Source organism: Triticum aestivum, chromosome 7B, assembly GCF_018294505.1.
Source record: "Triticum aestivum cultivar Chinese Spring chromosome 7B, IWGSC CS RefSeq v2.1, whole genome shotgun sequence".
In the NCBI taxonomy this organism is placed as follows: Eukaryota; Viridiplantae; Streptophyta; class Magnoliopsida; order Poales; family Poaceae; genus Triticum; species Triticum aestivum.
The window spans coordinates 189,563,357-189,579,858 of NC_057813.1; the positions used below are offsets into that span (position 1 = coordinate 189,563,357).

The 16,502-nt window shown below is 43.3% G+C and overlaps 2 protein-coding genes across 2 annotated transcripts; one reads left to right on the forward strand and one right to left on the reverse strand.

Annotated features, from left to right (window-relative positions):
* The first annotated feature begins 803 nt into the window (after positions 1–803).
* On the forward strand, positions 804–1,789 carry LOC123156012 (uncharacterized). Its single transcript, XM_044574182.1, has 3 exons — positions 804–1,082; positions 1,195–1,329; positions 1,420–1,789. Exons 1-3 carry the CDS (start codon positions 885–887, stop codon positions 1,489–1,491), a joined length of 405 nt encoding a protein of 134 aa, XP_044430117.1. The 5' UTR covers positions 804–884; the 3' UTR covers positions 1,492–1,789.
* On the reverse strand, positions 1,788–10,127 carry LOC542884 (isoamylase). The gene is made up of 18 exons (XM_044574181.1): positions 8,932–10,127; positions 8,649–8,831; positions 8,466–8,558; positions 8,006–8,158; positions 7,693–7,769; positions 7,084–7,225; positions 6,905–7,012; positions 6,719–6,804; positions 6,407–6,478; positions 6,208–6,334; positions 5,894–5,980; positions 4,703–4,795; positions 3,757–3,915; positions 2,918–3,001; positions 2,628–2,708; positions 2,466–2,545; positions 2,212–2,329; positions 1,788–2,096 (listed from the first exon to the last, which is right to left on the reverse strand). Exons 1-18 carry the CDS (start codon positions 9,301–9,303, stop codon positions 1,839–1,841), a joined length of 2,373 nt encoding a protein of 790 aa, XP_044430116.1. The 5' UTR covers positions 9,304–10,127; the 3' UTR covers positions 1,788–1,838.
* Between the last annotated feature and the right edge of the window lie 6,375 nt (positions 10,128–16,502).

A 16,502-nucleotide genomic window follows, 5' to 3' on the forward strand; every position in this document is an offset into this window, starting at 1 on the left:
GGCGTCATCCACCATAAAAGTAGAGGCAATGGTCACCTCTCAGGTCCGTCACCGTGCACCCTCGACGTCGGGGGTGATGCACACAAAAATGTCACCGTGTACCCTCAACGCTGGGGTGATGCACCGTAGCTCACGTCGAAGGAGACCCGGCCGAAAGCGCGGTACGCAAACAGTCCTCCAGGTGCAGACAAACAATTTTCGGATCAAAAATCCTAACTTTAACTCGGACAGGAATCTTTGGTAATTTTTCGGATCCATTCGGAACCTCCGAGTGGTTTGGTTCGGTCTCACAGAGTGAACGTGACCAAACTTGCGTACTCTTCTATATTCCACACGGCCTCACCGAGTGCACCGGATGTCTCGTAAAAAATTTTCTGACATCCATTCGGTCTGTCCGAAGTAACTCTGTAGCTTCTGCCCCTGACCTTGTTTTGGCTCTATAGGTTGCATATGACCTCGGATTAAGACGATTTTTATATCAAAATCAACTGTTTCGACGAGACGAAGATTTTTCATGTTGATAACTTTTTCATTTGAGGCCATCTTAATTACGTTTTGTGCCCCTGACACTTTTCGGCCAACATGAAGCCGAAAAGTGCTCTTCGGCCAACGGGAAGCCGAAGATACTATCTTCGGCCCATTTGGGTAATCTTCGGCCAACGGGAGGCTGAAGAGCCCACTTCGGCCAACGGTAGACCGAAAAGTCCCTCTTCGGCCAACAGAAGGCCGACGGGGTCATAGTTTCGATTTTTATGCATTAGGTCGTATAGTTTTTGAATTTGCTATAAAAATCATCATAGTTTCAGAAAAAAATCTTCCCTACCTTTCCCTCGCGATTTTATCCGGAGGGTGCGGTGGTGAGGCGAGGCTGAGAAAGGAAGAGAATGGCTGTGCAGTGGTGCAGCGCGACGAGCCTGCACGGTTGGTGCCACAACCCATCGCCGCCGCTGCCGTCCCCGGCATTGGGGTCGCTGTCTCGGCAACCGAGGAGGATCGGCTGCGTGTCCGTCCGCAGGGAGGTCGCCGTGGCCGCGGCGGCAGAGGCGGCCCCGCCGGAGGTGGAGGCGGACATGGACATGGAGGTTAGCATCTCTCAAGCCTCGCAGTGATCCATGACTATCTGACTAGCTTAAGTTATGCACCTGCTCCTCCAAGCTAACAATTCTCACCTGCCGTCTGCGCTGTTGTCCCAAGGAAGAAGGTGTAGAGTGCGAAGAAGGGTGCGGCGGCACGGGGTGGCTGCTGTGCGACTTCTGCAAGGGGAAGAAGAACAACGTCAAGTCCGAGAGCAGCCCCCGGATCTACCGCCGCTGCCCGACCTGCAAGGCCGTGAGTTCTCTCTTCTTTCTCCTACCTTAATTTCCATCCTCTTCTTCAGCTCCGGCGCCGGCGACCAACCGGAGTCCCTTGTTGCTGCAGGCAGGGTACATCTTATGCCAGAGATGCAGGGTCTACAGATGCATCACATATCCTGAAAGCACCGAATCATGATCGACACAGGCATGCACAGCAAGCAGATCGAGCTGGAGATCTTCTCATCGTTTTGCTGCTTCTTCTACCTTCCTTATGCTGCCCTGCTGACTGCGGTGTGGATCGTTCGTCTTCCTTCAGTGTCACTGATAGAAAAGCATGCTCTGTGCATTTTGTTTTTGCTCCATTGCCAATGAATGTTATAGTAGCTTGGTCGTCAGGAAAAACTTCTCTGATTACCAGAAACTTTGCAGTTTGCACATGTATCTGTGGATCGAATAGATCACTGGCAATAGAGCAATTGTGCACACTGATAATACGCCAAAGGACTACATATAGACATATTATTTACTGTATATATTGGTCTCTCAAACATCAGGGCGCAATACTAGGATGACCGATGAGTAGCTGAGCATGGGGTAGAGGTTGGAGTAGAGGAAATGCGAGAACTGGTGTATGGTGAGAGCGCGATCAGGTAAGTCGTCGGTGAGGAAGTCGTATGGTGCTGGCTTGCCTGTGTCCACCACCGGTTCCCACCGGCGCCCTGCGCGCTCTGGGAGCTCAACAACGGCCGGTAAGTGGCTGGTGTTGAAGGCCACATAGATCTCGCCCTGTCTTTCATCTTTCTGTGATGAGATACATAAAGATATTTGTTACTTCTAAAACTCTCCATAATTTACTTTTGAGTTAAATTTTCTTTTTTAAAACAACTATAGTGAAGTGTCAGAACTATATGAGTACCATGGAAAAGGCAACGAATCGGCTATTCTCAGACCAATCAGGCTTCCCAGGCTGATGACCATGCCACTGCAGCCGTTTGGCCGTTGGAAAGTCCTCAAGGCCAAGACCCTCGCACTCCCTACAGTGCAGCAGATCAAATACACAAATAGACAACACCAACTTGATTAGGGTGTGAAATTGACATTGCTTCTTGCTTAGCGTTTGGAGGCACCTTCAGTGGTTCTACACAGAAATTATTCAACGGAAATACTTACTTGCGGAATTTGGTCATGAGGCAGCAGAATCGGTGCAACTCAGAGTATTGTTCTTTTTTATCCCAGCGAAAATAATTGACCTACAGAAGAGCCATGACGGATGAATGCAAAGATTTGAAGATAGTTACTTAGAACAACAATATGTGACCAAATTGTACTGACATAAGAATCATGGCAGTATGTATTGTTGTTGCCCCCTTTTGTGTGGCCATATTCATCACCCATGTAGAACATTGGAACTCCCTAACAATTCAAAAAAAATGAAAATGCTTAGAAGGTCTGAAATACTGAAGAAGGTGAATGTAAGAATTTAACTTTGGCAGATATCTCAGATAAGCAATCCCTTCATGTTGGCTCTATTAATATTGGGATTGGATGTTTCGCCTGACAACACATGCCATTGTGAAAAACAGGCAATCTCAAAAATTAAAGAGATCAGATATAAGTCTTACTTGAGAAACCATGAGACAAACAAAGAAATTGCGCATCTGCCTCTTCCTCAATCTTTTGACAGACAATCTTGCGAATTCTCCTTCCTATATTGTTCACATGAAATGTAAGTGCATGTTACACATGATTCTAAAGCTTCTTTGCAATTGCACAAATTTTGCTCCAAACTGAAAGAACATGCTGTCATTTAAAACCATTTATACGGCAGGGGTCTGCTGCAAGGTAAACAGAGGAAAATTCATCAAATTCAGGTGATTGTGCTCATGGCATGTGCCCAACCCTCAGATGATGGATGCGGATGCACTTGCTTGGGAGGTAACCACTCTGAGGCTGCTGAGAAGATTGGAGGTGACCTCGCTCCAGTTGATTGAAGATGGGATGATGCTGGTCGTCCCTAAATTCTAAAAGGTTGATGTAATAGAGCATATCGTTTCCTTTTCTCTTTGCGCCTGAAACAACTGTTTCTGCCGGGTTGATACTTTATTTCTCTCTACGCATACTTGTAAAACTTATGGTTCGGATACTGTGATTTCGTTGGAAATGGAACCAGGGTGATGCCTTTGCTATTAAAAAAAATGTGCTTATTGTTCCCAAATTAGTAACGGTGGTCAGCCTGTATCAATATTTATAACCACAATTCCTGTACTGCCGTGTGCACAAAATTGAAGGCAACTTTTCTCTAGAAAATATAATTATACGAACAAAGAGATCTTGTAGGGAAACTCTTACTGCCTTAACGGTTTAGGTAGAGAGAGAACCATACAACGACATTTGTCAGCCATTCAACTATTATGTAAAGCATGAAAATTTCAAAAAAAAAAAAAGGAGAGTTCAGAATTACCTCCCCACAATTCCAGCTAAGATTGTGATTTTCTCCATCTCTGTTGTTCTCCCCATTTGGTAAATTGTACTTCTTATTATATGTTACCAAATCAGCCAGTGTAAATCCATCATGTGCACATACAAAGTTGATACTGTGCCAAGGTTTCCTTCCTCCTGCCTGATTAATCAATAAGAAGTTGCAGTGCCAATAACAAGTTACTGGTTTGATTTCTAGAGAAACCAAATAGAAATTTGTGAATAACAGATCAAATTATCCGACAAATTAAATTTGGCATTCATCTTACAAATATACATCGAGCTAAGTTAGCACCGATAGAAAGTATGAAGTCGTTTTCCTTTCTTTACAGAAAAGCAACTTACCTATGAATTCTGAGATGGCTTCTTTTAGGGGGGCAAATCAATATAGTTTCTTCTCCCCCCCTAAAAAATGACATGGCTGGAATTTTTCAGTGGATTATTCACCGGACAAATAAATAAGATAACTAGAAAGTATGTGAATAACAGATCAAATTATCCGACAAATTAAATTTGGCATTCATCTTACAAATATACATCGAGCTAAGTTAGCACCGATAGAAAGTATGAAGTCGTTTTCCTTTCTTTACAGAAAAGCAACTTACCTATGAATTCTGAGATGGCTTCTTTTAGGGGGGCAAATCAATATAGTTTCTTCTCCCCCCCTAAAAAATGACATGGCTGGAATTTTTCAGTGGATTATTCACCGGACAAATAAATAAGATAACTAGAAAGCCCTATGTTCCTTCATTGGCAAGTTGGGTGTTAAAACCTATATATAGCACTAGTGTATACACTAATACTTCTTAGCCAAATGCATATGCATACACTATGATTGTTATATATTTAGATGTGTATCATCATGTGGTATATATAAAAAATCCAGGTGACATTCACTCAACTCATTTACAAGTATTGCCACAACTTACCTGGTATAGGTGTGGACTTCCACAAAGACATTCGGCAAAACCACCAGCAAATCCATCAGTGCCTTTAATGAATTGACGCACAATGTCCCGGTACTGAGGAAACAACCACACAAGTTAGTACTTGGATGAAATAGCTAGTAAGTGACGTGGGAGATGTGCAACATATTTGTTTAGTTGAAATGGATGCACAAGATCATATGTTCCCTCTTAAAGATCCACCAGCATTAGCATATACTCCCTCCGTTCCTAAATATAAGTCTTTTTAGAGATTCTAATATGGACTACATACAAAGCAAAATGAGTGAATCTACACTCTAAAATACGTCTATATACATCCGTATGTAGTCCATATAGAAATCTCTAAAAATACTTATATTTAGGAACGGAGGAAGTACAAGCTTAATATCGCAATGTTTCTTACCGATTTCAATTTTTCATTCCCTGATAAAAACCAAATGCGCAGCAGTGTTGTCAATAATTATTGGCCAGACACCCAGAATTCACAATTCCATTTTTATTTTCTATGGGACCAGTACGGAAGTGCCCAAATGAGGAGTATATATATAAACTATAATAATTTACAAAATACTACTAAGCGAAAACCTTTGTCGCACCCTCAAATCAAGCTACAAATAAAGGTAAAGGTAAATTAAATATCATCCAGCTGCTTGCTTCAAACACCCAAAATCCTAGGAGAAAACAATGAGGTTTAGGTGTTGCAAGTCAAAAAGCAATATCGTCTTCTGTGCTTATTCGTGGGGATTTACTTCGAACATGCATATATTTGTTAAATGATACTCCCTCCATCCGGAACTACTTGTTGCAGAAATGGATAAAAATGGATGTATCTAGAACTAAAATACGTCTAGATACATCCATTTCTCCGACAAGTAATTTCGGACGGAGGGAGTATAATACAGCACAACATGAACAATTTCTTGCAGAAAACTCAAATATTTCTTGCTCGGTTGACACCCACAAGAGTTAGTGCATTCATTCAGACATTTGACAAGTAGTACTTCACTATTCAGCACATGTGTTATCATTCTTGTAGACAGATGCGGGATAATTCTGCGTGCCCCTTTAAAGTTCAGGTGGAATGCGTATTACTTTGCTTTATCTATATATGTCACAAATATAAGTTATATTTCTATCAGTATTTGCCAATCAAACTTTTAACAGGTAGCTTACCTTCCCATTCCACTCAGACCAAACATTCCAGTGAGGGAATTGACCTACTTGATAGAGGCCTCCTGCATCCCATGCTTCAGCAATGAGCTATAATTGCAACGGGGGAAAGGAATAAGAGAGCCTCCAAAGGAAGCAATAATATGTCAAGTATATACAGTTGAAATATAGTATCTACATGTTTAGCATAACTCACAAGAAGCAGATAAAGAGAGCTACTTGCATTTTTTTTTCCTTATCAGCATTGGGAAATTGATCATTACCATATTAAAACAATTGAATGCACACAGACAACAGGTGTTGGATGAAACAAGTACCTTGACGCCTCCAAGAATTGGGTCATTGCTGATCATGTCAATAAGTGGTGGAGTAACAAGAGGTGTCCCTGTTGTGATCATGTCACCTTCTATTGGAGCTCCATACACGTTAACTGGATCCCACAGACTTGTAAAAGAAACATTCTTTTAAGAATCTTCTGAAAAGGCAACACGCAAACAAACAATAAATACAAATTACCTGGAACCTCTGGTCATTATGGATGCAAGATCAAAACGAAAACCATCAACATGCATTTCCGTCACCCAGTATCTGCAAAATAAAAGTAAATTAGTTGACGAGACATACAGTAGATTTTTCCCTTTTCACTGGAGAAAAAGAATTTGAAGATGCCAAATCAATAAGCACCAGGACATTAGTATTGGTGACATTTAAAGATACAATATGCTGACCAAAAGATTTACCCCCACAAGCTTGCAAATTAATCATATCAAAATGACAAGCAGCGAAAGAAATGAAAAGTAGTTCTAGAAGTAAAATGTATATCTGTACCTTAAACAATCTACAATGAATTGACGAACCACAGGATGATTACAGTTGAAGGTATTCCCACAGCCAGAATAGTTATAAAACTCTCCCTGCATGAACATAATCCCCTTGAAAAAGAACTACTACATAACACATCTATACTCTATACATCTATGAAAGAACAATTATGCAGCAAGAAAGATCTGTCACCTTGGGTGCAAGCATATAGTATGTAGTATTATCGACCCCCTTAAATGATAATATTGGACCATTCTCATTACCCTCAGCTGTATGGTTGAAGACAACATCCAGGATCACCTAACAGTAACATTTCTTCGCATCAAATTGATAAGTTCAAAAGGAGCAACTAACTCATACGACTTGCTTACCTCAATTCCCCGTTTGTGAGCCTCTCTTACAAAAGTTTTGAACTCATTTATGGCATCACGCCCACAGTTTTTTATCCCGCCTGATGTGTATCTTGTCATTGGTGAAAAGAAGTTTATGGTAGAATATCCCCAAAAGTTCATCCTGATAAGAAAACAAGCAGTTTATACAAAACAGTGATAAATTGGTCATGTTTCCAAAGAGAAATATAGCCAACAATAATCATGTTAAAACACATATGCATGGTACACACGAATAATGAGAGGGCAATTGGGAACGTTGGTACAAATGACAGGTAGGCAGACAAAATTCATGTTAGCAAGTCTGGAGATGGCAAGACAGTAGCATGCTGGATTTCATTTTCAGCTATCAACTATTCAACTGTTGTGACCAATTTCAATTATGGATTGATGTTTCATGGAGAAAAATCTAGCTTAGGTACTTGCGAAATATTAACATCATTAGCAGCAGCCGGTATAGATCATATATATATAACTGTTGAGTGACTGCTAAAAAATAGTTTGAACAAATATCAGTTATGCAGGCACAAAATGTGTATGAACTCTCACTCCAACAGTGCTGGCAGGCTAATACTAAATTCAAGTCCTTACTTGGAAGAAGAGGTTGAGTACTCCAGCTCGTTGAACTCATGGCAGGGCATTAATTCAATACAATTAACTCCAAGCTCCTGTAGAGGGAACAGTCCAATATTAAATAATACGGAATTCATAAGCAGATCTGGGAAAACATATTTAGTCATGATTACAGAATTGGGTATTAAATCCAAATAAGATGCGTGTGAGCATCTCCTCGATAATGAGCATGTAACTGCTATAGCAGTAGTTTTTGTAATAACCCAAATTCTGGCTAATATGTAGCTTTCTTTAAAAAATTATCCTATGTAATCAGCAAGTACAACTGTACCTTCAAATAGTCAAGCTTCGACACAGCTCCAATGAAAGTACCCGGATGTTCTACATTGCTTGAATCATGCTTCGTGAATCCACGCAAGTGCATCTCATATATTACCAGGTCCTTTTGAGGATATCTTAGAGGTAGGTCGCCTTCCCAATCAAACTGCAGATGCAAACCTTTTTACTGCATGTCCAATTAAACGGCTAAGACAACAACAACAAATACTAGATGCAATTTCACTTCACTTCCACTTGCAAACATAATAGTATAAAAAAATATGATTCAAGGACCTTTAACAACATAAATTACAAGTTTTCGTCAAAGTCAGCAGACAACTACAAATGTCTAATAACACTGCTCTCTTTGATCATGACTGTCTGAGGCAACGTAGTACAAGTGAAAGACAGGAGAAAAATATGAGAAAAAGAGAGAAACAAATGCAGCCGATATTTTCAGCAATCAGGCATACCGTGCTATATGGAAGAGGGATCATGCCAGCCATCTGAGGCCAGCAATTGTTACCACGCGCTGGAACACCATACTCCCCTCGGCTTATCACTGCCTGGAGCAACACAAAAGGCAGCAAATAAGCGTCCTCGTAACAATTTCTACTGTAAATACCAAGATGCAGGTAAAGCTAATGTATGATCACCTTAGCATAAGGATCCACCACGACATTGGAAACATCAAGGTAGTGCCCGCAGTGAGGAGCAAAGGTGCCGTCGAACCTGTACCCGTAAAGCATGTTGTGCAGCTCGCCTTCGATGAAGACATGCCACACGTTCCCGGTCCGATTCATCAGGGGGTCAAGGGGAACCTCCTCGGTCACCCTATCCTGCAGCATTTGCCCCAGTACAAAACTTAAATTGCAGGCCCAAAAAAGGGGCGCGCGGCGCACGCAAAGCTGATGAACTCTACTCGGGAGGCAACCCCACCGCCTTGAGATCTTCTGGCGTGAAGAGGCAGAGCGCCGCGGCGGTGGCTCCGCCGGAATAGACGGCGAAATTGACCCCGCCGGCGAGCGCGGTGGCGCCCAGCGGCGCGGGCATTCCGGCGAGCACCCTGCACGCGCCGCCGAGCGCGTACCTGTCCTCCGCCACCGGCTCGTCCTCCTCCCCCTCGTCCTCTACCTTCGTCGCCGCCTCGACAACCGCGGCGCACACCTCGCCGACCCCCTTCCCCGCCGTCGCATTGGGTCGCCACCGTCGCAGGCGCGGCGCCGGCCCCGACCCCGGCCGCCTCGCGCGCGCGGCGAGGGACGGGCGCGCGCAGAGGCAGGGCGCCTCGGGCATGGCCATCATTGTCATGCCGGGAACCCCGAGCGATCGGTGATTGATTTTGGGGAGGAGCGGCGAGGCGGGGTTATTTATCGGTGGGATCCGCGCCTCCTGTTGGTTCTTCGTGGGAGGTGTGACTGGAGTGCGTGCGTGATAGTATGGCAGAGTGCTACTGTGGTTGAGTGAGGGGGGAGGGATCGAATCGATCGATCGATCGCACCGTCCCTTCGTCCGAGCGTGCGTGCGCCGTGCGCGCGCTCTCCCTTTGCTGACTGTGCCGGGCGTGTCGCGTTGCGGCTCTCACCGTCCATTTGGACCGGCCGCTGCGGGTGCCGTGCCGTGCTAGCATGGGGCGGGTCCGCTGGCACGGGTTTTCCGTGAGGCCCGGTTGCAGGGAGAACAAGATCCCATAGGTAGAACTGGGAAGAAATGGGGCTGTCTCATGCTCTCTCCGAGGGATAATGCAAAGTAATGCTAGTGCCAAAAAATCGTTTTTAGGCATTTAGAGAACAAAACACAGCTCTACCAGTTGTCCTATCAGTATATGTTGCTCACAGCTCTAGGAGTGTCCTAACTGCAAAAAAAATTTAGGGCGGCCCTATATTTTGCCTCTAAGTGCTGCAAATAACAATAAATGTAGCCACGAGCGACCCAATCGCCATTGTGAAACATTCACGCTGCGGCGGGTGCCTCTGTGCGTCGGTGCCACCCCTGATTCCGGCCACCGTCGAGCGCCAGATCCACGCGTCTCTGCCCTTCACCTTTGTATCTTCCCGCCCCGCTCTCCAGATCGACTGAATCGACTGCCACCGCATCGGCCGCCACATCTACCGATTCCAGCCACCATCATTGCATCGTCCCGCGTTGGAACCATGAACCCCTCCCCCACCGCGCTCCACACCGACCGAATCGACCGCTGCACCATCCCATTCAGCCGCCACCGCATGGTCCGTCGTGTCGAACGATTTCGGCCACCACCGCCACCACAACATCGGCTCGTGCGACCACTACACCGCCCAACGCCAGATCCATCATGTGCATCGACTAAATCGGCCGTCGCGCCGCCGCCCCGCAAGCAACACGGGTTTCTGCGACGTTCGGTTCCGGCAGCCTGGCCGCTACACCGTCAAAATTCCATTTGACGAGCGCCGGACGTGGCTCAACACCTATGACACGCCGGAGATCGCCACCCATGGGTACGAGCTCGTGGCTTTGAGGTTTCGTCAGCCGAGGTCCGAGCGCAACTTCCCCGATGTTCCGACCGGAGTTCCTCGCTTCTGATGTGCATTTTGTGTCTGGCAAAGAGGATAAGGAATATCGTCTAGTCATGGAGTAGCGCACCGCCCATGGGAGTGATGTGGTGTCTATGGCGAGGTCGAGGCCAATCCGCACCTAGTGGAGGTGAAGTGTGAAGTCTTCGCCAGGGGAAATGAGGAGCACAAGAATGAGAGGACGATCAAGAAGAGGATGAGGAAGGCCACTCACGGGTTATCCAGCTTGAGTTGGACGACGGCATTGATTGGGACAACCTCGCACTCATAGTGGTGAGTGTATTTTGTACACTCATTACACCATTGTTTAAACCGGGCATTTCGAGATAATCACTTTGATTTTATCACTAAGGACTAATAAATGCAAAACATTGCAAATCCCTTTGTATAGTTTGTTTCTACAGGTTTTGAACCATAAAAGGGAAGGAAATGGAGCAACACATGGAAATATGATGATATTATATCAAGCCATATCAAAGGGGGCGCCACAAGCTATCTAGAAGAGAAGACGATGTTTGGTACGCTCGTACCATGCACCGCTGGCACCGTGATGTCATCCCTATCAACCTTCATAAAACGTGTGAGGCCCTATTCACAATGAAACGACCTCGAAGGCACGCCATACACAACAGAGAATAAGGATCATCTGTCCCAGAAACCCTCTCCACTGCCATCATCATCGCCATCTCCATCTCCATACCCACTCTCCCATAGTTTTCCATACTTTATGCCAATGATTCATCTACCATCAATGTCATCTACAATGTTTTCCATCTTTGATTCGATTGCGATGTGTGCGTAACCCCTTGAGGCAATGGGCTGAGGCATAAGCCTTGCAGCCCTCTATACTTGTACATAGGTAAGATCCTAAGTGCAAGTATAAGGTTGTAAGTAAAGTCCTCATACTCATGCCTATATCCATCTATTTGATCTCCCTATTTGTCAAAACTACTATTTGTTCAGTCCCGGAAATGGAAACTTCTTATGAGAATAATAACTTGCTTGAATCCATGTCTAATAGCAAAACTTCCCATGGGTTCGATACCTAGGGTCACCCTTGAGGAAAGAGTGAGTACTATCTACATCTAAAACTAGATCAAAGGTAACCAACTAGTAATGATGAGTAGTGTGTCTATTGTAGTACCATTGTTTTCATGTTTTAAGTTTGAACTCATGTTTAACTTTAAACATTTGTAGTTAGAAAATGTTGAAATGTGCAATGTTGTTTCCCTATTTTGCATCATCTACTATGGCAGAAAATTTTCTAGTGCACTATTGTACATCATTTGCTGATGCAGAAAATTTGCTGGTGACCTAAAACGTACTCTCGCTCCTGCCCTAAAACATTTTTTGGACAACCTATTATACATCATATATTGGAGATTCTCTCAGGAACTCTGGACCATTCAACCTAGATTCCTAAAACAACCGTTCGATCTCGCGCATGGAAGATCTGGATTGTTGGATCGAAATCGAGATCTTGCCCCTTTATAGTTTTTTTTCCCTTTTCACCTTCGACTTGCGGTCATGTCTCTTTGATTCATGGGTCATCTTTGGTGGGACCTAGTTTATCAATGTGGTGCTAGGGTTTGATCAAACCCCATTTTAAATTCATTTGAATTTTAGACATGATGCAAACAAGAAAAACTAGCTTAGGTCATTACCAGACTAAGGATGTGACACTGGCCTCCACCGACTTCACCTCTAAACCTGCCTTTTGGTGAGCATGTGTCTTATTTTTCTAATAATAAAAACCACATTTAGTTCATTTCACCATAATGTACTCATAAGTTGCTGCTTGGGCCAGCTTCCTTATTGCGGCCTCTGGTTTGCAGTGTCTGCGGAGTTTTCCACTACTCTTCATGGATTTATATGCGTTAGCTCTTAAGTGTCATAACATAACAAAATGAACTTAAGGTTGGCAAGACAAACCTCGTTCAACTCCACTAGGATTATCGTGTCATCAACATATTGAAGGTGAGTGATGCCCTGATAACCCACAAGTATAGGGGATCGCAACAGTTTTCGAGGGTAAGTATTTAATCCAAAATTATAGATTCGACACAAGGGGAGCCAAAGAATATTTGAAGGTATTAGCAGCTGAGTTGTCAATTCAACCACACCTGGAGATTAATTATCTGCAACAAAGTGATTAGTAGCATAGTAGCATGATAGTTTTGATGATCGCAGCAGTAGTAGCGGTAACAGTAATAGTGGTAGCAGTGATTTGTAGCAGTAACGATAGTAGTAGCAACACTAGTAACTTAGCAAGAACAATATGAGATAAATTCGTAGGCATTGGATCAGTGAGTTGTTGGATGATATTCATCATGTGACAGTTATAACCTAGGGCGATATGGCACTAGCTCCAGTTCATCGATATAATGTAGGCATGTATTCCGTAAACAGTCATACGTGCTTTATTAAAAGAACTTGCATGGCATCTTTTGTCCTACCCTCCCGTGGCAGCGGGGTCCACATTGGAAACTAAGGGATATTAAAGCCTCCTTTTAATAGAGAACCGGAACAAAGCATTAACACATAGTGAATACATGAACTCCTCAAACTACGATCATCACCAAGAGTGGGCCCGGTTGTTGTCACTCCGGGGTTGTCGGATCATAACCGTAGTAGGTGACTATAACTTGAAAGATCGGATCTAGAACATGGATATAATGATGAATTCATAAACGGTTCAGATCTGAGTTCATGGCACCCGGGTCCAAAGTGACAAGCATTAAGCATATCAAAGTCATAGCAACATCAATCTAAGAACATAGTGGATACTAGGGATCAGGCCCTAACAAAACTAACTCGATTACATGATGAATCTGATCCAACTCCTCACTGACCAGTGAGCCTATGAAGGAATTACTCACTCCCGATGGTGAGCATCATGGAATTAGCGATGGAGATGGGTTGGTGATGACGAAGAACGAAGATCCCCCTCTCCGGAGCCCTAAACGGACTCTAAATCTGCCCTCCCGAGGAAGAACAGGGCTTGGCGACGGCTCCGTCTCGTGGATCGCGGATAATTCTTTCTCCATGATTTTTTTCTAGAAATATGTGATTATATAGTATCAGGAGGGTCATCTGCGGGGCCACCAGGTGGGTACAAACCACCTGGGCGCGCCAGGAGAGGGGGGCGCGCCCTGGTTGGTTGTGCCCACCCAGGTGCCCCTCTCCTACAGGTCTTGGATCCATAAATTCTTATTGTTGATATAAAAAATCCTCGCAAAGTTTTGTTCCATTCCGGGAACTTTTATTTCTGCACAAAAACAACACCATGGTAGTTATGCTAAAAACAACGTCAGTCCGGGGTTAGTTTCATTCAAATCATGCAAATTAGAGTCCAAAACAAGAGGAAAAGCATGAGAAAAAGTCGATATGTTGGAGACGTATCAACTTCCCCAAGCTTAAACCTTTGCTTGTCGTCAAGCAATTTAGTTGATAAACTGAAAGTGAGAAAGAAAAACTTTTATGAACTCTTTTGCTCTTGTTTGCATAAATAAGCTTAAACAACACCTAGGTTTTCAGCCAACATTATAACTAACCATGTCAACAATAACACTTAAAGATTATAATGACTCATATCAATGACATAATCAGCTGGCGAGCAATAATAAAATATCTCAAACAGCAACACGTTGTCAAAACAACCATGATATAATATGACAATAGTGGTATCTCGCTAGCCCTTTCTAAGACCACAAAACATGAATGCAGAGCACCTCCAAAGTTCAAGCAGTGACTAAACATTATAATTCATGGTAGAAAAGATCCACTCATGATGCACCCAACATTAGCTACACATAATGCATAAATCATGACAACTATGCTCTACTCAGTTTCTGGCGCTTGTTTTAGAAGGTGGTGACACAACATAAAAGTAAATAGATAGTCCCTTCGCAAAGGGAAGCAGTGATTTGTAGAGGTGCCAGAGCTCAATTTTTAAAATAGAGATAAATGAAATTTTGAGACATGCACCCTTCTTATTCACTTCACGACCATCAGTTATCAACATCTTCCATGCTAAGCACGCTAGTGGCGGTTCCCAAGTGGTAAAAGTAAAGGTTTTGACTCCATTGGGAGTTTTTGTTTGATTATCTCAGAGATGAACTCCTTTTCATGTTTGCAGTTTGGGACCGGGCATCCCTATTACCGCCCATTTTCTCGTGTGATGGCGAGTGAATAAACACTCAACCTGGGAATAAACCGCTTAGCAAGGAAGATACCGACCACCTCCTGTCATTCCACGAACGATCCAGGCACACAAAAAGGATAAATTTTAGAAGTTTTTAGAGGTGGCACATGCAAATTTACTTAGGACAGCAAGGTAATACCACATATAGGTAGGTATGATGGACTCATCTGGAATAACTTTGGGTTCAGGGTTTTTGATGTACAAGCAGAGTTCCCACTTAGTACAGGCGAAGGCTAGCAATTTAGATTGAGAAACGACCAGCTAGAGAGCAACAACGATCATAACCATGCATTATGCGTAAGTAACATTGGACACTAGCATGAGTAGGATATGGACACCATGAACATAAATATCATAGAGGCTATGTTGGTTTTGATTCAACTACATGCATGAACATGTGCCAAGTCAAGCCACTCGAATATTCATAGGAGGATACCATATCATCATACTACATCACAATCATTTTAACACTATGTTGATATCCAAGATAAATCATTATCAACTCCCGGCTACTTATGCATGGTATGAGAAACTATAATCTCTAATTGTCATTGCAAACATGTTTAATCATAATGGGCTGAATCATGGTTACTAGGTTAAACATATTTACAAAAACAGAACAAGTCGAGTTCATACCAGTTTCTCCCTGCCACGGCCAGTTCATCGGATGTTGTCATTTTTGACTTTTACTTGCACGACCGAACAATATGAAAATAATAATAGTGCAAGAGTGCCATGGACTAAGCTGGAATCTGCAAGACATTTATTCAACAGGAGAAGACAGGGTAAAATGTGCTCTTATTAGTTCAACTGTTATTCATATGAGAGCCACTCAACATTTTCATCATGGTCTTCTCCTTGGTAAGACTCAAATAAAAAGAAAAGAAGTTCAGAGAAACACACTGAAATATTTTTGGAGTTTTTGATTTTCTAGAACGGGCAAATAAAAGGGAAAAGCAAAAAAGAGAAAAACTATTTACACGGGAAAGCTCCCAACAAGCAAAAGAAGAACAAGGAAATATTTTTGGATTTTCTTTTTAATACTACTACTAAGCATGCATAGAAAGTAAATTACTACAACTAATATTTTTGGGTTTTCTAAAGTTTTTCAAACACACAAGAAGAAAGCAAGAAAATAAATCTAAGCATGCATGATACAATGAAAAAGTGTGAACACCGACAAATGAAGTATGTGGACATGAATATAGTGTCGGTGGGAACACGTACTCCCCCAAGCTTATGCTTTTGGCCTAACTTGGTAGTCGATCAGTAGCCTGGAGGGTAGAAGTCTGCGTGGAAGCTCACAGAGGCTCTCGGTGCGGATGCCTCGGCACGCCATGCTACCACCACTGCTGTGTTATGAGCTCGGGCCTCGCTCTCAAGAAAAAATATCTCCCCTTGCCGTGATAATCAAAAAGAGCAGGCGCAGGCAAATGTATGTGCATAGTAGAGGTTTGGTTAAACAACAAATTATAAGTGAAGTCATGAATTTTTCCTTTGAGGATCTTATGGCTTTTTAAAGCCGCAAAATCTAAATACTGCATGGGTAGGATAGGGTCAAAGGGTAAAGGTGAAACACCCAGCTCCCGTGTGCCAAACGTGTGGCATAAATTCCCCCCATAGAACCAACCACTGTTAGCATTATTCTGAAGTCTACGTGCAACAATCGCTCCAAGGTTATAATTCCATTCACCAGTGAGAGCGGTGTGAATGAGGCTCAAGTATGGCACACAAAGTATGCTACAGTCTTGCTT

Excerpts from the sequence above, each read along its gene's own strand:
- LOC123156012 (XM_044574182.1), top strand. The coding sequence starts at position 885 with ATGGCTGTGCAGTGGTGCAGCGCGACGAGCCTGCACGGTTGGTGCCAC. Across the intron at positions 1,083-1,194 it reads AGGCGGACATGGACATGGAG|GAAGAAGGTGTAGAGTGCGA; the intron begins GTTAGCATCTCT and ends TGTTGTCCCAAG. Across the intron at positions 1,330-1,419 it reads GCTGCCCGACCTGCAAGGCC|GCAGGGTACATCTTATGCCA; the intron begins GTGAGTTCTCTC and ends TTGTTGCTGCAG.
- LOC542884 (XM_044574181.1), bottom strand. The coding sequence starts at position 9,303 with ATGACAATGATGGCCATGCCCGAGGCGCCCTGCCTCTGCGCGCGCCCG. Across the intron at positions 7,770-8,005 it reads CGAAGCTTGACTATTTGAAG|GAGCTTGGAGTTAATTGTAT; the intron begins GTACAGTTGTAC and ends TTCCCTCTACAG. Across the intron at positions 2,330-2,465 it reads CTCATGACCAAATTCCGCAA|GGAGTGCGAGGGTCTTGGCC; the intron begins GTAAGTATTTCC and ends GCTGCACTGTAG.